This window comes from Manis javanica, chromosome 5 (assembly GCF_040802235.1).
Source record: "Manis javanica isolate MJ-LG chromosome 5, MJ_LKY, whole genome shotgun sequence".
Taxonomy (NCBI): Eukaryota; Metazoa; Chordata; class Mammalia; order Pholidota; family Manidae; genus Manis; species Manis javanica.
The window spans coordinates 19,726,326-19,749,767 of record NC_133160.1 but is presented as its reverse complement, the minus strand read 5'-3'; the positions used below and the strand labels follow the sequence as shown (position 1 = coordinate 19,749,767).

Sequence of the window (23,442 nt, the reverse complement as noted above, 5' to 3'; positions counted from 1 at the left end):
GAAGTGGGAAAAGGAATAAAATGCCTGTCATGGGAAGAGGGCTTATTGCACATGGAAACAAAATTGCCCTCCCAAGTGACTGGTATCTGTCTCCCTTCAGCTATTGTGGAAAACATGGCTGAGTTCCGGCCAGAGATGTGTACAGAGGCTGCTCAGCAGGGTCTTCTGCAGTGGCTGTTGAAGCGGCTGAAGGTAGGTTTGGTTCTGGGGGGACTGCAGCTTAGTCTTCTCTTTGCTCTGGGTGTGGCTGGTGCTGGGTCACTGGCACAGGTTGCATGATCTAGTCTGCGAGTCTTTTGGTATCCCTTGCCTCTTTCTTTGCTTCTCTTTTGCTTGTTTTAAAAGAAGAGGCTTTAAAAAGAGCCTTCAATACATTTGAAAATAATACAAACATTTTTGTAAGTACAAACAAATTCACGTGGTACAGAAGATATAAAACTGAAAATAGCAGTTCCCTTCTGCTGATTCCTTCTAGTTCCACTTCACAGAGGGAGCTGCTATTTATTGTCTTTCAGAAGCTTTCTGTGCACGTGTACGAGTATATGTGTGTGTTTCACAAACAGAATTATAGAATATTTTATTTTGCAACTTGGTTTTTTCCCCTAAACTGATGGCTGTCTAGTATTCCATTTCACACATACACCAAAATTATTTTAACTATTTCCTTGTTTATAATAGTTTTTTACTGTCATGTAATGGGTTTTCAGTGGTATAAACAATGCTGCATTGAATATCCTCGTATATGCAACACTTTTTTTTCTTGCACGCTTATGTCAGTTTATCTGTAGGATAAATTCCTGGAGTAGAATTGGTAGAGCAAAGGACATACACATGAACATTTCTGGTAGGTATCACGCACAGAATTATCCTTCCTAAAGGCTGCCCCGCTAATTGATTTGTCTTTTTCCCCTAGCAACATTGGATATTCTCAAACTTAAATTTTGTTAATCTGCTCAGTGAAAACTGGTATTTTATTATTTTATTTTGGAATTTTAAAATCAAGGAAAGTATATTAGCTTCCCGTTATTTATTAGCCATTTGCATTAATCTCTTTTAGGTTATGGCCTTTGTTCATATTTCTGTTGGGTTGTTTATTCTCTTCCCTTCTTAGCCTAAGACCTTTTCACCAGTTTGTTAACAATTAGTGTTGTCTCATAGAGTAAATGAGGAAAAGGAGAGGCAGGAGCTTCTCTCAGAATAGCTTTAATCAAAGGTGTAATGGGAGGCATTTTGAAACTGTTACTTGCTATTAAAATCCTCCGGTGGGCGAGGATTCCCACCATGGAGAGAGAGGCACTTGTTCATAGCTAGAATGATTCTCTAAGTAGTCATGGCCTTGCTGTGCTTCAGGGTGTCACAGCGATCCCATAAGTCTGAGGTGCTTCAGGTCAGATTTATCCCCTACTGTCTTGGCAGGGCTAAGGAACAATGTTCTGCCTAAGATACCGTATGCCCCATAGTTCCCTCCCTCTCTGACAACCTAGGTCTTCCCCAATCCTGCTTATTTAACCAGTTGTTCCCACTAAATCTATAATATAGACTTATCTAACATGACTTGAGGATACTCAGCTAGCCCAAGCATTACCATTAGTGGGTATAGGCACATTTGCTGGCAGAGTATAAACTTAACGCATAGTTCAGTAGAGCTGCAACTACCTTTACACACACATGCACTCAGCTTCCTTTCAGGAAAAATAAGGCCTGGTTAATTCGTGCATTGTCATCTTTGCAACTTCCTTTGACCTCCTCTCATGAGTCTTGACATCCTTGGTTTTAGAACTGAGCTGGTTTTCCCATGTAATTCCTTTTACATTTCCTTCAGTTTCTTCTTTCTTAGTATTCAACATAATTTTGTGTTCTCCAAAGCTTTTGAGAAATTTTGAGAGTGAAGAGTCAGGGACAGGAAAGTAGAACACAGAGGTAAGGGAATGTGATAGATGGCAGGAACCTGAGTTGTTTGTGGGGTGGCCATAGGTTGGAGCCACAACCTTAAAATACACAGAATAATCCAATAGTTTTTGTCTCTGTGGAGTCAGGACCAAATTTTCTCATTTGTGATTTGACACTGATTCAAGGATCTTTCATTAAACCAGAATGTCAGGCCTCCTTTGTCTTTTGAAAGGTGTTGTTGAAACTTGCTGGTGTTGTTTTGAATTAGTAACTGGAAGGGAAATTGAGACCTTTGGGCATTTGGCTGGATTCCATTCCCCTGAGGAGGGTAATAAAGAAGCCCATTTGATATCTAGCAAGCTATTGACTCTTGCCTTTTAGGCACAGTATTTATGTAATCCTCTGGGCATAGCCATGTTGCTGTCTCTAAAACAAATTTTCAAGGTTTCAGGGCATCTAAATATTAAAATGCTATTTGATTATTTTATTAGTAAGCAAGAGCACTTAGAAAAATCCTGTGTTGTCCAAAACATTAATGAAAGTAAGTCCTGGATAAGGGTGAGGCCAGCAAGAAGACATGTCTTTAAAAACAATGCCCTCCCCAGTAATGACTCTTGTCTTTCTTACATATTTCTAAATTATACACGCCTTCCTTAGCCAGTTTAAATCCCTACTCTTCATGTAGAATCCACCATTTTTATGACTGAAAGGAAGTATGTAAGTTCCATTGCAGATAAAAAATTTTAAATGTAGACCTATAGGGATTTAGTGCCTTGTACAAACTCATATAGCTAGTTAGAGATAGAACTAGAATTAAAACCCAAGACTCCAAACTTACTTCATGCACTCTTTCCGTAGCACTACTTTTCTGAGTATCAACTATTTTACTTTTTTCATACTGGTTCTCTTGTGGAATTTAGCAGATCTGGGTTCTGATATATACCCATAATAACTGTGTGATACTTACCCTCATGAAGCATCTTCTCCTCATCACCTGGCAGACCTTCTTATGCTGTGTGCTCAGTATCTTTCTCCAAATAAGCATAGACTCCTTAAGTGGGGCTCCATCAGTTTGTTTCCAACTGTTCTCAAGGTATGATTCCCAACCAGGAGCATCATAATCACCTTGTTACAATTGCAAAATCTGGAACCTACCCCCCAGACCCACTGAATTTGCCCAGCTTGGGGTGGAGCCAGCAGTCTGTGTTTTAACAAGCCCTGCAGGCAATTCTGATGCATGCTGAAGTCTGAGAACCACCATCCTTGAATACTTAGGTTTACATTTGCTTGATAGAACCTTGCTATTATTTAACTGATCACCCTGTATTTATTGAGTAGTCCTTGAGTAATTCTTAAGTGAGTGGTACATTGCTGAGTCTCTTTTTTGTCCTAGTAACCTAGCAGTGTAAAGAGATAATCATTGATTTCTTCACCCACTAAATGAAACCTAATTTGTGCTAATGAGGATAAAACCCATTGCAGATGATTGCATTAGCAGGTGAACAGATAACAATAGTGTGAGGGGCACTGCATCAGAGTTCATTTTTTAAAGGGGTATAGGAACTTATTAGGATATTATGTCCTATTGAAAATAATGTCAAAACCCAAAGTTTTATCATTTTTTTTCTAATGGAACAAAATTAAGATTTCCTTTTATGCTCCAAAAACAGTTGCAACATTCAGTATATGAGCTAACAAATTGAGAACTGGCTGTTATACTGTATGTACAATTGGTTGATGCTAAGTCCTTATGCTCTTATGACCAGGAGTTGGGATTTTGCAAGGCAGAATCTGCTTTGACAATCGAATAGGGCCGTGGGTGTGTCTGAACCTGCCCTGTGTGTTCCAGGTACCAGAGGTGAGCTGTAGAAATAACCTACAGCTTCGAACTGTGGGTGGTAGCATAATTGTTTTGTACTTTCAAAAAAAAACAGCAGCTCCCAGAAAGGTGAAGTTTAATTTTATTCAAGGCTAGTGCATGCTGAGTACAAACCTATGTTTGACTTTGCAATTACTTGGATGGCTGAAAGATTTAGGATCACCAGGCTTCTGGCTGGATAGAAAGAAGACAGCCCCAGAAGCTCCAAGTCCCATTGGTTAACTTTGCAAAATCCAAGAGATTATACCTGCTAAATGAATTTTCTTTCCTTTCTCCTGATTTTGACCAAATGTCCTTGTAATTTGGCAATTTGTTATTTTTGTATTTTGCAAGCTCAGAGGCTGTCATTTCTGGCTGAGTTTTAAACAGAAATCAAATTTATTTGGTGACTTTTGTCTTTAGCTAGACATGAAAGATTAGTCTCCTTCCTACCTGGCCCACAATTTCTTTTATTTTGTTTCCACAAGATTAAAGTATTTGGCTGTCATCAGCATCAGCATCATCATTATCACCACTAAGTTTTCCCCATCTGATATGAACCTCATATATTGGTTATGAAGTATGTGCTAGATAGTTTATGGACATATTTCTGATCACAAACAACCTTCCAAGTGGGCACTGCTCTCTCCAGTTCACAGATGAAGAAAGAATCCCAGAGAGGGGAAGTGCTTTGCTCAAACCACATGAAAAGTATGTGGGAGAGCCTGTGACAGTCGGGCCTGGGTATCGCCAGAGCCTCCCCCGCTTGCCAAGCTCTTTCCTACCTGGTATCCCTTTCAGGCTCTGAAGCATTGCAAGGCTCAGTTTTGGGGAGTTATGGAGCCTAATCATTTTGACTTTGTGATTAGATTCCTCCTTCATGCCAGTTTTTCAATCAAAGGGCCTATATTTTAAGGAAAAAATGCTGGAAAAAAATTATAAATTACAAAATTATGATTTTGATTTTTCAAAAATTTACTTTGGGCAAACTGGAAACTCCTTGAAGTGTCACAGCAAAAGCTGGAGATTTCCTAGGGGAATTTTCAGGAGAAGGGCAACTCAACTGCTGGGTGCCTGTTGTGTGTATATTGGTTCATTTAATCCTGAGGAAATTATTTTATTTGTTTAACATAAGAGAAATCACCTGTTAGAGAGGCAGAGTTATTTGGTCAAGATCGCAGAGCTGGTAACCATTAGAGCTGAGATTCCAACCTGGATAGTTTGGATTTCCAATTATCAAAAAAACTTGTAGTACCTACTGTATGTTAGGTATTTCCATATTATCTTATTTAATTCTCATAGTAACTCTCCTAAGAAGATGTTATTTTATTATTTCCATCTTGCAGATAAGAAAACTTAAGACCAAGAAATGTTACCTGGGTCATAGATGCCCATTCTCAGTTCATGGGGCCCTTAATGTCTCAGTAATTTTGTTTCTACAATGCTCCATGCCAAAAAAGACCTCACAGTCCTGTTTATTAAATAGTTAGGTCCAAACAATTTAACACATATTTATGTCCTAACAATTCAGGAGTCTTCTGAAAAAATTAAACACGTGAATTAAAAGCAAATATATTTTAATTTTATTCTTAAGCACCACATCTATTGATGTGGGTACCTTTCAAGTACTGCACAATTCCTAATGCGGTGGAATCAGATTGAACTCCCCCTTCCTCATTCCTATTCCACATTGATTTTCACACAGCTCTTTTATCACAGCAACCACCAAAACCCAGCTTCACAAAGATAAGATGTCATCAAAAGAAATGTACCTGGAGCTAGTAGTTAGTGCAGTTCAGCAGATGTCAAATGTCACTGCTCTTTCCTAGGAAATTAAAAATATCCTGCAGTTCCCCTTTGAATTCGGTGTCACACTCCAGGTACACAGTTTGAAAGCAGTAGACTTGGTGTCACATAAGTGGTAGATTCTCATGTGTCAAACTTAGGTGTGTCTGATCCCAGATTCATGTTCCTTTTTTAAAAAACATGTGAGTGCATTATTTAATAAAATTAACTTTAATTCAGTGTAATATTTTTAAATGCCACAGTAATGGACCATATTCATGTCTGATTCGTCTCTGTGTGCTGTCCTGTTCAGTTCTTTGTCTTGCATATAGCAAGTGCCCAAAGAATATTTGTTGAAATAAAAGAGAAAATGACCCCCCTACAGGGGTAGGCATTTATAAAATCAAATAAAGGACAAAAGGCATTGAAATCACAGTAGGACTATTGCTTTAGTGGCCTGATGTCTTTGGGCTTCTTTCACTTAAGTGTATCTCATTTGAAACAAGAACGCTGGCCCTTGAAGAGCTGCATACCAGTTGGTGCAGCTCAAGTCATTTAAAATAGCACAATTTATACATTTTGGGTAAGTAATTTTATTAGTATATCCTTGATTCTTATAGAGATGCTCATCTCTTGGCTTTTCACTTTTCTGTTTTGATTTTTTTTTTTTTTTTTGAGAGGGCATCTCTCATATTTATTGATCAAATGGTTGTTAACAACAATAAAATTCAGTATAGGGGGGTCAATGCTCAATGTACAATCATTAATCCATCTCAAGCCTAATTCTCGTCAGTCTCCAATCTTCTGAAGCATAACGAACAAGTTCTTACATGGTGAATGAATTCTTACATAGTGAATAAATTCTTACATGGTGAACAGTACAAGGGCAGTCATCACAGAAACTTTCGGTTTTGATCATGCATTATGACCTATAAACAATCAGGTCAAATATGAATATTCGTTTGATTTTTGTACTTGATTTATATGTGGATCCCACATTTCTCCTATTATTATTATTATTTTTATTTTTAATAAAATGCTGAAGTGGTAGGTAGATGCAAGATAAAGGTAGAAAACATAGTTTAGTGCTGTAAGAGGGCAAATGTAGATGATCAGATGATCAGGTGTGTGCCTATGGACTAAGTATTAATCCAGGCTAGACAAGGGCAGCAAGACATCCACGGATGCAGAAGATTTCTCTCAAAGCAGGGGGGGTGAGGTTCTGCGCCTCACCTCTGTTGATCCCCAAATTCTCACCTGATGGCCCCCCTGCGACTGTGCCTGTCTTAGGTTGTTCCTCCCTTGAGGAATCTTACCCGTCTCTGGCTAACCAGTCATCTTCCGGGGCCATACAGGGAAATGTAAAGTTGGTAAGTGAGAGAGAAGCCATATTGTTTGCAAAGGTTAGCTTTTTACTTCTTTGCAGATTTATGCCCTGTGGCTTCTATGCCCAGCACTTGTCTCGAGGTATCTTTACCACCTGGAGTTATTATGATACTCGGTAAATTCGATATGAGGCACAAATTCTATTTAAGGGTTGTAATTAGGAAGGAAGAAGAAAAGCTATAGATGTAGCATATGAAGGAAACATGGGAGGATTGATTATTTCTTTGACATATCTTCTTGTAGAGTACCTTAAGTATGTATAGGTTTTAAACTACTAACTAATTTGCACACACATATTAACATAATAGGAATACGGTGACATAAACAAAGCAAATCTATAATTACCATCCATCTCCAGTGAAGCCAAGAAAACCATTTAGGCACCCTAAGCATTTGTGAAAATTTATCTATGATATGATGGATATTGTCCAACTGTACTTGAACCATCAAACAAATTAAAGCAGCCCATTTCTGGGATCTGTTCACATTCCATATGTTCTTTTAACCATAGATAGTCCATAGTCATGAGATTTTGGAGTGCTACAACTTGCACCCCTCCCAGCTCCTGGTTGAGTTCCAACAGTACAGATCTGGTGAAATTCGTTGTCTCACTGTATGCACATGCCAGCCTAGACATCTCCCTCCTCATTCCTATGGCAAGTCCAGGAGACGGTGGGCTGGATGCAGCCATGTTTTGATTTTTATAAAACTTTTTTTTTTAGTGAAGCATGTTGCAGATGGCATTTAAACCCTGGCTGTTATACTCAGTTTCTTGAAAGAGGCCTCAAGCAGGGAGTCTACCAAGCACACATGAGACCTTGCATCTACAGATCTTTTAATCTAAGCTGGGTCATACCTGATCAGCCTCCTGAAACCCTGTGGGCGCACCTAGGCTTGATGAGGAAGACATGCATAGACAACTGAAAAGTTGCTTCATTAGGAGCGAGTCTTCCTTCTTTTTTTTTTTTTTCCATCAAGCACTTTATTTTTTTATTTTTTTATTTTTTGAGAGGGCATCTCTCATATTTATTGATCAAATGGTTGTTAACAACAATAAAATTCAGTATAGGGGGGTCAATGCTCAATGTACAATCATTAATCCATCTCAAGTCTAATTCTCGTCAGTCTCCAATCTTCTGAAGCATAACGAACAAGTTCTTACATGGAGAACAAATTCTTACATAGTGGATAAGTTCTTACATGGTGAACAGTGCAAGGGCAGTCATCACAGAAACTTTCGGTTTTTGTTTTTTTTTGTTATTATTTTTACTTTAACCAGGCAGTCATGTTTTATTAAACTTTGTGTTTTGAGATAACTGTAGATTCACAGACAGTTGTAAGAAGTAATACACAGAGATCTAAGATACCTGGATACCCTTCTCCCAGTTTGCCCCAACAAGTATCACAACCAAGATACTGACACTGATGCAGTCAAGATACAGAACAGTTCCATCAGCTAATTGTCCTGTAAAGATATTTTAAAAATATGAAGTCTTTTCTGTCTGCCCATATCCTCACCATTTCCTGTGTTCTTTTTTTTTTTTTTTTCAGAGAATTGAAGCCTTTTATTCTAGTGTCCTCAAAATTGACTGTGGAAGTAAACATTTCTACATTTTAAAAGTCTTTGTAAAGTACATGAGTTGCAATTTTCATAAAAGTCAAAATGAAATGTTCTATATAGGACAAAAGATAGGCCTAAACAATGTATCATATTTGTACAAGGCCACTGAATGTCATGGATAATAGTAACAAATGAAAAAGCTTAAGTCTGTCTCAGACTGAGCAAAGATTTCAGGTTGGTATTATATAAGTCCAAGATTGTCAACTACTCCTAACTATACAGAAGTCCTAATGACATACAGAGTTTTGTGTAGGAACTCTCGGGCTTCTGGTTGGCACATCATCTACTTTCTATTTTTTATTTATTTATTTATTGTTTTTTTTGGGAAGGCATCTCCCATATTTATTGATCAAATGGTTGTTAACAACAATAAAATTCTGTATAGGGGGCTCAATGCACAATCATTCATCCACCCCAAGCCTAATTCTCATCAGTCTCCGATCTTCTGAAGCATAACAAACAAGTTCTTACATGGTGAACACATTGTTACATAGTGAATAAGTTCTTACATGGTGAACAGTGCAAGGGCAGTCATCATAGAAACTTTCGGTTTTGATCACACATTATGAACTATAAACAATCAGGTCAAATATGAATATTCGTTTGATTTTTATATTTGATTTATATGTGAATCCCACATTTCTCCCTTATTATTATTATTATTATTATTTTTTTAATAAAATGCTGAAGTGGTAGGTAGATGCAAGATAAAGGTAGAAAACATAGTTTAGTGCTGTAAAAAAGTAAATGTAGATGATCAGGTGTGTGCCTATAGACTAAGTATTAATCCAAGCTAGACAAGGGCAACAAAACATCCACGGATGCAGAAGATTTCTCTCAAAACAGGGAGGGTGAAGTTCTAAGTCTCACCTCTGTTGATCCCCAATTTCTCACCTGATGGCCCCCCTGTGACTGTGCCTGTTTTAGGTTGTTCCTCCCTTGAGGAATCTTACCCGTCTCTGGCTAACCAGTCATCTTCTGGGGCCATACGGGGAAGTGTAAAGTTGGTAAGTGAGAGAGAAGCCATATTGTTTGAAAAGGTTAGCTTTTTACTTCTTTGCAGATTTATGCCCTGTGGCTTTTATGCCCAGCATTTGTCTTAAGGTATCTTTACCACTTGGAAGAATTATGGTACTCGGTAATTTTGATATGAAGCATGAAGTCTACTTAAGGGTTATAATTAGAAAGGAAGAAAAAAAGCTATAGAAGTAGCAGATGGAAGAAAACATGGGAAGATTGATTATTTCTTTGACATATCTTCTTGTAGAGTAACATAAGCGTGTATAGGTTTTAAACTACTAATTAAATTGCGCACACACATTAACATAATAGGAATACCGTTACATAACCAAAGCAGACCTACAATTACCAGCCATCTCCAGTGAAACCAAGAAAACCAGTTAGGCACCCTAGGCATTTGTGAAAACGTATCAATGATATGATGGATATTGTCTAACTGAATTTGAATAGTTTGAGAAAAATCAAACAAATTAAAACAACACATTCCTGGAAACTGCTCACATCCCGTATGTTCTTTTAACAGTAGATATTCTGTAGTCACAAGATTTTGGAGCGCTGCAACTTGCACTTCTCCTAATTCTTGGTTGAGTTCCGACAGTATAGATCCAGCCCAATTTGTTGTTTTACTGTGTGCACAGGCCAGCTTAGATATCTCCTTCTTCATTCCAATGACAAGACCAGGAACCGGTGGGATGAATGCAGCTACAACTGCAACAGTGCCAGGATCTTGGTGAAGTTTTTTGATGATCATCTTCTGGAATGACTCTTCCAGAGAATGTTGATGTTGGAAGTTCCTCTTCAGATCGTATCTTAATTCATTTTCTGGGTAGCCAAATTAGGCTTTGATCCTCTGTATAAACACAAACAAACCCTTTGCACAGCCTTTGATATGCCCTTTATATCATCGTGAAGAACTCATTGGAGACTACCACACAGGAACTGCTTTTTTTTTAAGAGAAAGGAATATTATCAGAAAAATGTACTTCCGTAGCTGATCATCTGACACCCTTTAAATGATCAAAATTAAGGATATTTAAAGCATGCATTAATAGTTGATTCAGTTAGTTTTATCCTATCAGGGAGTAATCCCCCTTTTCTTTCTTTTTTTTTTTTGTTATCCTTAATCTACAATTACATGAAGAATATTATGTTTGCTAGGCTCTCCCCTATACCAGGTCCACCCCACAAACCCCTTTACAGTCACTGTCCATCAGCATAGCAAAATGTTATAGAATCACTACTAGTCTTCTCTGTGTTGTACAGCCCTCCCCTTTCTCCCACCCCCCCATTATGCATGCTAATCATAATACCCCCTTTCTTCTTCCCCCCCCTTATCCCTCCCTACCCACCATCCTCCCAAGTCCCTTTCCCTTTGGTACCTGTTAGTCCATTCTTGGGTTCTGTGATTCTGCTGCTGTTTTGTTCCTTCAGTTTTTCCTTTGTTCTTACACTCCACAGATGAGTGAAATCATTTGGTATTTCTCTTTCTCCGCTTGGCTTATTTCACTGAGCATAATACCCTCTAGCTCCGTCCATGTTGCTGCAAATGGTAGGATTTGTTTTCTTCTTATGGCTGAGTAATATTCCATTGTGTATACATACCACATCTTCTTTATCCATTCATCTGCTGATGGACACTTAGGTTGCTTCCAATTCTTGGCTATTGTAAATAGTGCTGTGATAAACATAGGGGTGCATCTGTCTTTTTCAAACTGGAGTGCTGCGTTCTTAGGGTAAATTCCTAGGAGTGGAATTCCTGGGTCAAATGGTAAGTCTATTTTGAGCATTTTGAGGAACCTCCATACTGCTTTCCACAATAGTTGAACTAATTTACATTCCCACCAGCAGTGTAGGAGGGTTCCCCTTTCTCCACAACCTCGCCAACATTTGTTGTTGTTTGTCTTTTGGATGGCATCCATCCTTACTGATGTGAGGTGATACCTCATTGTGGTTTTAATTTGCATTTCTCTGATAATTAGCGATGTGGAGCATCTTTTCATGTGTCTGTTGGCCATCTGTACTTCTTTGTTGGAGAACTGTCTGTTCAGTTCCTCTGCCCATTTTTTAATTGGATTATTTCTTTATTGTTTGTTGAGGTGGGTGAGCTCTTTATATATTTTGGATGTCAAGCCTTTATCGGATCTGTCATTTACAAATATATTTTCCCATACTGTAGGGTACCTTTTTGTTCTATTGATGGTGTCTTTTGCTGTACAGAAGCTTTTCAGCTTAATATAGTCCCACATGTTCATTTTTGCTGTTGTTTTCCTTGCCTGGGGAGATATGTTCAAGAAGAGGTCACTCATATTTATGTCTAAGAGGTTTTTGCCTATGTTTTTTTCTAAGAGTTTTATGGTTTCATGACTTACATTCAGGTCTTTGATCCATTTTGAATTTACTTTTGTGTATGGGGTTAGACAATGGTCCAGTTTCATTCTCCTACATGTAGCTGTCCAGTTTTGCCAGCACCATCTGTTGAAGAGACTTTCATTTCGCCATTGTATGTCCATGGCTCATTTATCAAATATTAATTAACCATATATGTTTGGGTTAATGTCTGGAGTCTCTAATCTGTTCCACTGGTCTGTGGCTCTGTTCTTGTGCCAATACCAAATTGTCTTGATTACTATGGCTTTGTAGTAGAGCTTGAAGTTGGGGAGTGTGATTCCCCCCTACTTTATTCTTCTTTCTCAGGATTGCTTTGGCTATTCGGGGTCTTTGGTGTTTCCATATGAATTTTTGAGTTATTCCAGTTCTTTAAAGAATGTTGCTGGTAATTTGATAGGGATTGGATCAAATATGTATATTGCTTTGGGCAGGATGGCCATTTTGACGATATTAATTCTTCGTAGCCAAGAGCATGGGATGTGTTTCCATTTGTTAGTGTCCTCTTTAATTTCTCTTAAGAGTGTCTTGTAGTTTTCAGGGTATAGGTCTTTCACTTCTTTGGTTGGGTTTATTCCTAGGTATTTTATTCTTTTTGATGCAATTGTGAATGGAATTGTTTTCCTGATTTCTCTTTATATTGGTTCATTGTTAGTATATAGGAAAGCCACAGATTTCTGTGTGTTAATTTTGTATCCTGCAACTTTGCTGTATTCCGGTATCAGTTCTAGTAGTTTTGGAGTGGAGTCTTTAGGGTTTTTTATGTACAGTATCATATCATCTGCAAATAGTGACAGTTTAACTTCTTCTTTACCGATCTGGATTCCTTGTATATCTTTGTTTTCTCTGATTGCCATGGCTAAGACCTCCAGTACTATGTCAAATAACAGTGGGGAGAGTGGGCATCCCTGTCTTGTTCCCGATCTCAGAGGAAAAGCTTTTAGCTTCTCACTGTTCAATGTAATGTTGGCTGTGGGTTTATCATATATGGCCTTTATTATGTTGAGGTACTTGCCCTCTATGCCCATTTTGCTGAGAGTTTTTATCATGAATGGATGTTGAATTTTGTCCAATGCTTTTTCAGCATCTATGGAGATGATCATGTGGTTTTTGTTGATGTGGTGGATGATGTTGATGGATTTTCGAATGTTGTACCATCCTTGCATCCCTGGGATGAATCCCACTTGGTCATGTTGTATGATCCTTTTGATATATTTTTGAATTCGGTTTGCTAATATTTTATTGAGTATTTTTGCATCTACATTCATCAGGGATATTGGTCTGTAATTTTCTTTTTTGGTGGGATCTTTGCCTGGTTTTGGTATTAGGGTGATGTTGGCTTCATAGAATGAGTTTGGGAGTATTCCCTCCTCATCTATTTTTTGGAAAACTTTAAGGAGAATGGGTATTATGTCTTCTCTGTGTGTCTGATAAAATTCCAAGGTAAATCCGTCCGGCCCAGGTGCTTTGTTCTTGGGTAGTTTTTTGATTACCGTTTCAATTTCTTTGCTCGTAATTGGTTTGTTCAACTTTTGTGTTTCTTCCTTGGTCAGTCTTGGAAGGTTGTATTTTTCTAGGAAGTTGTCCATTTCTTCTAGGTTTTCCCGCTTGTTGGCATATAGATTTTCATAGTAGTCTTTAATAATTCTTTGTATTTCTGTGGAGTCTGTCGTGATTTTTTCATTCTCATTTCTGAGTCTGTTGATTTGTGTTGATTCTCTTTTTCTCTTAATAAGTTTGGCTAGAGGCTTACCTATTTTATTTTCTCAAAGAACCAGCTGTCAGTTTCATTGATTTTTGCTATTTTTTTATTCTTTTCAATTTTGTTCATTTCTTCTCTGATCTTTTTTATGTCCCTCCTTCTGCTGACTTTAGGCCTCATTTGTTCTTCTTTTTCCAGTTTCGATAATTGTGATGTTAGACTATTCATTTGGGATTGTTCTTCCTTCTTCAAGTGTGCCTGGATCGCTATATACTTTCCTCTTAAGACTGCTTTTGCTGCATCCCACAGAAGTTGGGGCTTTGTGTTGTTGTTGTCATTTGTTTCCATATGTTCCTTGATCTCTATTTTAATTTGTTTGTTGATCCATTGATTATTTAGGAGCATGTTGTTAAGCCTCCATGTGTTTGTGAGCCTTTTTGTTTTCTGTGTAGAATTTATTTCTACTTTTATACCTTTGTGGTCTGAAAAGTTGGTTGGTAGAATTTCGATATTTTGGAATTTACTGAGGCTCTTTTTGTGGGCTAGTATGTGGTCTATTCTGAAGAATGTTCCATGTGCACTTGAGAAGAGTGTATATCCTGTTGCTTTTGGATGTACAGTTCTATAGATGTCTATTAGGTCCATCTGTTCTAGTGTGTTGTTCAGTGCCTCTGTGTCCTTACTTATTTTCTGCCCGGTGGATCTATCCTTTGGGGTGAGTGGTGTGTTGAAGTCTCCTAAAATGACTGCATTGCAGTCTATTTCCCCCTTTAGTTCTGTTAGTATTTGTTTCACATATGCTGGTGCTCCTGTGTTGGGTGCATATATATTTAGAATGGTTATATCCTCTTGTTGGACTGAGCCCTTTATCATTATGTAGTGTCCTTCTTTATCTCTTGTTACTTTCTTTGTTTTGAAGTCTATTTTGTCTGATATTAGTACTGCAACCTGTGCTTTCTTCTCTCTGTTGTTTGCCTGAAATATGTTTTTCCATCCCTTGACTTTTAGTCTGTGCATGTCTTTGGGTTTGAGGTGAGTTTCTTGTAAGCAGCTTATAGATGGGTCTTGCTTTTTTATCCAGTCTATTACTCTGTGTCTTTTGATTGGTGCGTTCAGTCCATTTACATTTAGGGTGACTATTGAAAGATATGTACTTATTGCCATTGCAGGCTTTAAATTTGTGGTTACCCAAGGTTCAAGGTTAGCTTCTTTAGTATCTTACTGCCTAACTTAGCTCGCTTATTGAGCTGTTATATACACTGTCTGAAGATTCTTTTCTTCTCTTCCTTCTTTTTCCTCCTCCTCCATTCTTCATATGTTGGGTGTTTTGTTCTGTGCTCTTTTTAGGAGTGCTCCCATCTAGAGCAGTCCCTGTAAGATGCCCTGTAGAGGTGGTTTGTGGGAGGCAAATTCCCTCAGCTTTTGCTTGTCTGGGAATTGTTTAATCCCTCCATCATATTTAAATGATAATCGTGCTGGATACAGTATCCTTGGTTCAAGGCCCTTCTGTTTCATTGCATTAAATATATCATGCCATTCTCTTCTGGCCTGTAAGGTTTCTGTCGAGAAGTCTGATGATAGCCTGATAGGTTTTCCTTTATAGGTGACCTTTTTCTCTCTAGCTGCCTTTAAAACTCTTTCCTTGTCCTTGATCTTTGCCATTTTAGTTATTATGTGTCTTGGTGTTGTCCTCCTTGGGTCCTTTCTGTTGGGAGTTCTGTGTATTTCTGTGGTCTGTTCGATTATTTTTTCCCCCAATTTGGGGAAGTTTTCCGCAATTATTTCTTCAAAGACACTTTCTATCCCTTTTTCTCTCTCTTCTTCTTCTGGCCCCCCTATAATACAGATATTGTTCCTTTTGGATTGGTCACACAGTTCTCTTAATATTGTTTCATTCCTGGAGATCCTTTTATCTCTCTCTGTGTCAGCTTCTATGCATTCCTGTTCTCTGGTTTCTCTTCCATCAATGGCCTCTTGCATCTTATCCATTCTGCTTATAAATCCTTCCAGAGTTTGTTTCACTTCTGTTATCTCCTTCCTGGCATCTGTGATCTCCCTCCAGACTTCATCCCATTGCTCTTGCATTTTTCTCTCCATCTCTGTCAGCATGTTTATGATTTTTATTTTGAATTCTTTTTCAGGAAGACTGGTTAGGTCTGTCTCCTTCTCTGATGTTGTCTCTGTGATCTTGGTTTGCCTGTAATTTTGCCTTTTCCTGGTGATAGAAATAGTTTGCAGAGCTGGGACCAGTGACGGCTGGTAGAACTTCCCTTCTTGTTGGTTTGTGGCCTTTCTCTCCTGTGATAACAGTGACCTCTAGTGGCTTGTGCTGGGCACCTGCACGCAGACAGGGCTTCTGCTTCCTGCCCTGCTGCCATGGAGTTTATCTCCACTCTTGCTGTGGGCGTGGCCTGTGTCAGGCTGCTGCTCCAAAATGGTGGAGCTGTGTTGGAAGGGGAGTGGCTGGGAGGCTAATTATCTCTGTGAGGGGCTTCCGTGCTCCGTGCTGCCCAGGGGTTTAGAGTGCCCAGAGATCCCCAGATTCCCTGCCTCTGGACTAAGTGTCCCGCCCTGTCCCTTTAAGACTTCCAAAAAGCACTCACCAAAACAAAACAAAACAAAACAAAAAAAATAAATAATTTAAAAAAAAAGCCTCTTGCTTTTCTTTATCCTCAGGCGCCGGCCTCAGGACCCGCTCACTGGTCTTGCTACCCTGTTTCCCTAGTATTGGGGTCCCTGTCCCTTTAAGACTTCCAAAAAGCACTTGCCAAAAAAAAAAAAAAAAAAAAAGTCTGCCTGCTTTTCTTTGTTCTCGGGCGCCGGCCTCAGGGACCCGCTCACCAGTCTTGCTGCCCTGTTTCCCTAGTATCCAGTATTGCACGCATGCACTGTGTCCGCGCTCTGGTCCGGATGGCTGGAGCTGGGTGTTCAGCAGTCCTGGGCTCCGCTCCGCCCCACCCGTCAGACTCCTCTCCTGCTGCCGGGAGCTGGGGGTAGGGAGCGCTCGGGTCCTGCTGGGCCCGGGCTTGTATCTTACCCTCTTCGCGAGGCGCTGGGTGCTCGCAGGTGTGGATGTGGTCTGGATGTTGTCCTGTGTCCTCTGGTCTCTATTCTAGGAAGAGTTGTCTTTGTTACATTTTCATAAATATGTGTGGTTTTGGGAGATTTCCGCTGCTCTACTCATGCCTCCATCTTGGCTCAGCCCCAGTCTTCCTTCTTAAGTACAAAATCAATCTCTAAAAAGAACTGTGAATGGTGCAAAGGTGATGGAGGTGTTAGCTCCAAGAGAAACACCTCCACTCTCCTTTCCAGGTACAGAAATTTGTCATTTCAAAAACCTGGATAGGTAACAGTGCTGCTGCTGATTAACAGTCATTGTCTATGTGCCTGCATTTTTAAGGATTAAAAATAAAGATACAGCAAATAAAAGCATATTGATGAGATTTGTTCCTCTCTACATTTTTATCCAAGGGGCATTGTTAATGTTGAGATACTTGAATAACAGTGTGGATGGACATGACAGTCCCTGCAGTAGATGTGTCCCCACTGAAACTCCAAGTAGCACAGCATGCAGCAGGGAAGGAATTCTGGGTAGTAATTTGGGTATTAAAATATTAACACATTTCTGCATTTTTAATGTGGTTTCCTTTTTAAATAGTAGGCTGATTATGGCAATGAGGAGATAGGTTTATGATCTCAAATTAAATTTTAAGCAGTAAAAAAATCCAAAAGGAACTACTTTGTCATAAATGCATTCAACTATCTAAACAAGAACTTGCTTTCTTTTCAACTTCTCTGATCATTTATTAGCTAATTTACAGCCCAAATTTCATGATTGTAACTTGTGAACAAATCTCCATGCTGGATTTTAGTATTAGAAGTTCAAAACTTTCAATCATTCATCTAGTTGACATTTGAGTATGCTAAGTGCTAGACAATAGTCCCTGGACTCAAAATGGGGAATCTGGGAAGGCTTCACAGAATAGGTGACATTTGTGCTGAGCCATTGTGTACATCTGCCATTTATGGTTTTACTATGTGGTTTTACTGTGTAATACTTGACTTTGGTCTCTCGAGAGCAGAGGCAGACTCTTATTTTACGTTTAACTGGCTTTTTCCCTCTCTAACTCAGTTCCTAGTACTTGTGAAAAATTCATTCTGGGTAAGGAAGCAAGGCCCCTTAACATTTTTCTCATTTATTTTCCCACAGGCAAAGATGCCTTTCGATGCCAACAAACTGTATTGTAGTGAGGTGCTGGCCATATTGCTCCAGGACAATGATGGTGAGGCTCCCTCTTGGTATTGATATTCTGTTAGGATAGGAGCCAGGCTTGTTTCAGATCATGACAGCAAGCTCTCTTGCCTTTGGCATCCCCTTGCTCTCCCTCTCGCTCTCTGTGCAGCTTTTGTACTCTGTCAAGCTGTATTGATTTTGTTTGCTGATGTATCAGTGTTAGACGGCTGTAAAATCTGACAGTTAGCTTCATTTTTTTTCTTCCTCTATATTTTTTCCCTTTTAGAAAACAGGGAATTGCTTGGGGAGCTGGATGGAATCGATGTGCTTCTTCAGCAGTTATCCGTGAGTAATTCTTATGCTTCCTGTCTGCTGTGAAGATCCATGGCCTGCCTTAAATGGGAGGTGGAGCTGGAAATTGTGGGAAGGAATGAGCCATGTGATGCAAGCCATATGTTGTATGGCAGTTTTGAGGTTACGCTGAACATGCATGGTTTGCCTCCTTTTCTTAGTCATTTATTCTTTATGACCAGATATCACTGTGTATCTGGTATTGACTTTCTCAGTCCTCTGATTATTTTTCGATTCAAAAGAGGTATGTTTCCTGCTTAAGTGTATGTTCTTGGGCCAAGCATACTAAATTATTTTCAGTTGACCCACTCCCAGATTATTCACTTCCTTTCTTTTCAATCTGCCTCTAAAAAGGAGTCTATTCATGTAGGATCCATATAAGCTCAAGGAGTCCAAGTTACAGTGCAGTGGGATAGAGGTCAGAGAGGAGGGAAGGATGTGGTACTGGAGGCTGGAATGAGAAATTGGAAACTGCCATTTGTTCATTGTAAGAAATGTAAATCCAGTTGAAGTGTTCCGCTGGCATTCTGAAAATGCTGTTAAGATTTCTTCTAACGAATGTCATCTCTGCTATTTCAAAAACAGGACTGAAAATAGATTATTTGGATAAAATCTTGAGTGTTGGGAGTGTCTGAGATGTCAGTTTGCATACAGCTTCCGTCTTGTTGCCAGCAGCCTGAGTGGCTTGGCCTCCACCCCAAAAAACAGAGCTTTGAAATGTGAAACTGCCTCCATTTCTGGGAACAAGTCCTGCAAGATTATTGATCATTTTGTAGTAGACTGTATGGGTATGCATATTCTGTTAAAAGACTTTCCTCTAAACATGCCATACCTCTCTGGAAAAGACAGAACTTCTGCTTTGCGCTGCTCCCATGACTTAGGGCCACAGCTGCTGTGTGAGGCAGTTCAGTAACCCTGATGGTTAGGAAACTCATCCTTATATTGAGCCAAGATTTGGCCTTCCAGATTGTGGTGTCTTTTAGAAGAGGAAGAAATGGCTTGTAGTTGGGGGCAGGGAGGTCTTTTGGGGTAGATGGCAAAGTTGCTTTTTGCCCTGGATGGTAGTTTCAGGGGTATTCACCTTAATCATTTAGCTGTACATATCTTTTACAAAGTTTTGTATATCTGTGTTATATTTCACAGTAAAAGGATTTTGTTGGATTTTAAAAATCCCTCTCCTTGGAACTCTCAATCATTCATGGCTCCAGTGGTCAGTTGAATGTATTAGTTTTTTGCATGAACTGATAGCTGTTTGTTTAATCCGTGTGAATCAGAAAGCCTCAGTTTCTCTAAAATGAAAACTGATGAGAATTTGTTTGGTAAGCTTCTGTTTCCTTAATTGTGGGGTTATTGTGACAGGCTTTGGAAATTGTTGAGTGCTTGCTGATAAGACATTTTCTTATGGCTCTGTGCTTTCTGATGTCTTTGTTTGACAGGTGTTTAAACGACATAATCCTAGCACAGCTGAGGAGCAGGAGATGATGGAGAATCTGTTTGATTCACTCTGTTCTTGCCTAATGCTCAGTTCTAATCGTGAACGCTTCCTGAAGGGTGAAGGTCTTCAGCTGATGAATCTCATGCTCAGGTTTGTTTCTTATGTCCTAGCTCTCAGTTTTTTTCACCCAACTCCTCACTGTTAGCCTGGATGCAAGAACATGTAGCCATGGTCTTTTATTCCATTTGAGTTTCCCAGATAAATAAAACAGTAAAGACTTCAGGTGTATGTGCAGTATTTTCTAAAGTTAGTGTGGATGAATAAAAAACATATTTTGATCTGTTGGTGCCCTGAAGTGTCAATTGGCAGTATGACCACTCCATTGAAGGGAAATGTGCTTTTGCTCCTTCTCTTAGTGTGTTGATTTTGGGAAATCTAGTCATTAACTCCTAAACATATCCTATGTTAATTTCTAAACTTAGCTCAATTTTCTTTATATCTCACATAGACCTAGCTGTGCCATATGTTTGTTTATATTTTTATTGACAGCAGAGTATCATTCATATTTTTTATTTATACATGTTTTTCATTATGTGTTGTTGTCAATAAAGGATTATACATGTGCTGTATGGCTAGCATAAGATGTATGAAAATGAACAAGACAGTTCTAGAACTGTTCTTTATAGTACTTCCCTTGTATATCTTACTGTTTATGCTCTAACTCCTTAAGTATTTAAAATGTATATCATGTTGGTATACTACACAGAATCCTAAAATTGAAAGTGAATAACAAGTAGCTTGTATCAATAACTCTTTTGAGAAATCTGGCTAGGAAGGAAAGTAGAGAAATGGGACAGAGGGTGGGGAGGGTAACCAGAGTGTAGAATACGGTCAAAAAACAGTTTTTTAAAATGAGAGCTGTTGGAGTGTGTTTAGCATGGTTGGGAGACTATCATTATGGAATTATTCGTTATGAAATTGAGCCAGAGTCTGCTGTCTTGAAACATTTATTCACATATACTGAAAACTCTGTTAAACTATGTCTTTGGAAAGTTTTTTTAAAATAAATTTGATATACATCTGTTAATATAATTTAAAATATAGAAATGCAAAACTGTTGTTAAACAGCTATTAAAACACTGATAAGTTACTCTATATTTAAAGTGCTGGGCTTATACGAAATGAGTAAGACAAGATTCCTCCCTCCATGAAGCTGAAAAATCAGCTCTGTCACCCAAATACAACCCAACTATGGGTATATATTCCTTCTAGCCTTTTTTTTTCTGTAATTGTTTTGTAGTTTTTAAAGCTTTTTAGGCCTGCCACACATGTAATTTTCCATACTGTTTCAAAACTTAACATGTTATTTTCCATGCTATGACATATTCATGAGAGTTTTCAGTGCTGCATAATGGACTGACTCTAAGGGAATATAGCTCACTTAGTATTCTTCTGTTGTTGATATTGAGGTTATTTCCAGTGTTTTGCTATTATAACAAATTTTACAATGACCATTTTTGTGCTTACAACCATTTTTGTATTTAAGATTATCAAGGTTTATGTTTCTAAAGTTATCTTCTCTTTCAAGGCTTGTGTAGGGCTCAGGGCACAACAGACCTCTTTGTCCAGTGTATACCAGATCTTGGATTGCTTGAAAATCTTCCTTTGTGAAATTCTTTTTAAAAATTTATTTTAAAGTGCAGAGAGGTGCATTAGAATTATTTGGAGGCCTTTAGTGTGCAGCTGATTTTTGCTAGCTTTACTCTCTTGAGCCTTCTGTTTGTTTATCTCCTTTACCCTTCTAATTACCTGTCCTTTTGTTGAAATGACCCACCTTCTCCCAAGCAAATAGTATATAAAGAAGGTGCATAGGGCTTCCTGGGCCTTCTAACCTTAAAACTACACTCTGAAGGGACTTCTCCCTAAGCTTTTTAAAGGTCGGAACTGCCAGTATCTTTGGATGGTTGGGTGCAAATATGAAATGATGTATTCCTGTTAGCATATGGCTTGGTAATGTGCAGCAGTAGGGAGTTGAATAAATAACCTGAAATATAGATTACTCAAACAGAAATGCAGAGATTCTGGAAGCCTAATTATAAAGGAGCTCCAAAAGCCTTAGAAACTGTATCTCTCTAGGATCTCCTAACTTTTCATTTTTGAATGCTGAAGTTACTGTTAGATTAATTCTTGTGCATTAATGAGCTATATTAGCAGATTCAGCATTTCCTTTTTTCTCTCTCTCATGCTTTGCCCTGTGTTATTTTTCTTCTTCAGGCTTCTAAATGGGAGGTTTAATTGCAAGGGAACTTTTTTCCCGACCAGTTTTGTCCTTCCTGATCTTCTAGCAGGAGCTGCTGTCACTCTCTGTCTATCTAGACAGAGCTCATTCAAGACTACACAGCTGTAACACTGGAAGTTCAGGAAAATTTCTTTGGTTCCAGTGCCCCCAAATACTAATACTTACTTTTGACTTGGGCATCCATCCAGCAGTTATGAAATGCCTGCCTGGAGTGGTGGCAGTGTGGTATAGTGTGGAAGAATGGGGTCTGGAGTTGAGGTTAATTGTGGCTTTGGAACAGCTCTTTCACTTAGTAGTTCCGGATATTTGGTGAGTTACTCTAACCTTTCTGACCTCTGGCCCTTATTTTTTTTTTCACCTGATAAATGAGAGTGACAGTGCCAAATCTGCAGGGATTTTGTGGGAATTAGTGTATATATAAAGTATCTGGGACAGTTCTGTAGCTATTAAAACCCTGATAAAGTACTATGTTAACTTACTGTGCTAAGTGCTAGGCTTATACAGAGATGAACAGGATCCCTGTCTTTGAGAAATTCAGTAGCTAGTGAGGGAGGCTGATATTAAATAACTAATATAATATAATATGTTATCTATTAAGAGAAACAGTTAATTTTACCTACTGTACCATGTAAACTTTTTTTTTTACATTTCTAATCATTGATTAGAAAGGGTCCCCAACAAGATAGTCATTTATACATTGTCATACTAACATACACAAACATATATGTATATACTGTCCAATTTAAATTTTATCAGCTTTATTAAAACATCATTTATATACAATAAAACACACCCATTTTTAGTGTGCTTTTTAAATTTTGACACATGTATACACCTTTGTTTTTACCATGTCAGCACTCTCCAATAGAAATATAATCTGAGTGAGATACATAGTTTTGTATTTTGAGTAGCAAAGGTAAAAAGGTTAAAAGAAACAAATAATGTTAGTTTTAATGATGTACCATAGTTGACCCTGAACAAACGGGTTTGAACTGCATAGGTCCACTTTTATGTGGATTTTTTTTCAATAAATATATTGGAAAATTTTTTGGAGATTTTGATAATTTGAAAAAATATTCTTTTTCTCTAGCTTTATTGTAAGAATACAGTATATAACACATATACATATAAAATACATATTCATCAACTTTATGTTATTGGTAAAGCTTCTGGTGAACAGTAGGCTGTTTTGGGAGACTCAAGTTACAAGCAATTTCAAACTGTGTGGGGGTAGACATCCCTAAACCCATGTTATTCAAGGGTCAATTGTATTTTATTTAACCCAGTGTATTAAAAACAATTACATGTAATTGATAAAGATATTATTGAGCCACTTTACAATTTTTTTTCATTCTAAGTCCTTGAAATCTAGTGTGCATTTTGCATTTACATCTCAATTAAAAGCTAAATTTTCACTGACACTTGATTTGTATTTAGATTTCATAAAATTTGAGGTTCTAAAGATAGATTCCCAGG

The 23,442-nt window shown here is 38.3% G+C and overlaps 1 protein-coding gene across 3 annotated transcripts in view; it reads left to right on the top strand.

The window, feature by feature from the left end:
- The window catches only part of CTNNBL1 (catenin beta like 1), a 168,067-nt gene that overhangs the window by 62,992 nt on the left and 81,633 nt on the right, over window positions 1-23,442 (top strand). For all 3 annotated transcript variants that reach the window (XM_073236620.1, XM_073236622.1, XM_073236621.1), the window contains exons 7-10: window positions 101-192; window positions 17,858-17,930; window positions 18,168-18,226; window positions 19,669-19,817. In XM_073236620.1, the coding sequence (XP_073092721.1) occupies window positions 101-192; window positions 17,858-17,930; window positions 18,168-18,226; window positions 19,669-19,817 (373 nt within the window). The remainder of the gene's footprint in view (window positions 1-100; window positions 193-17,857; window positions 17,931-18,167; window positions 18,227-19,668; window positions 19,818-23,442) is intronic.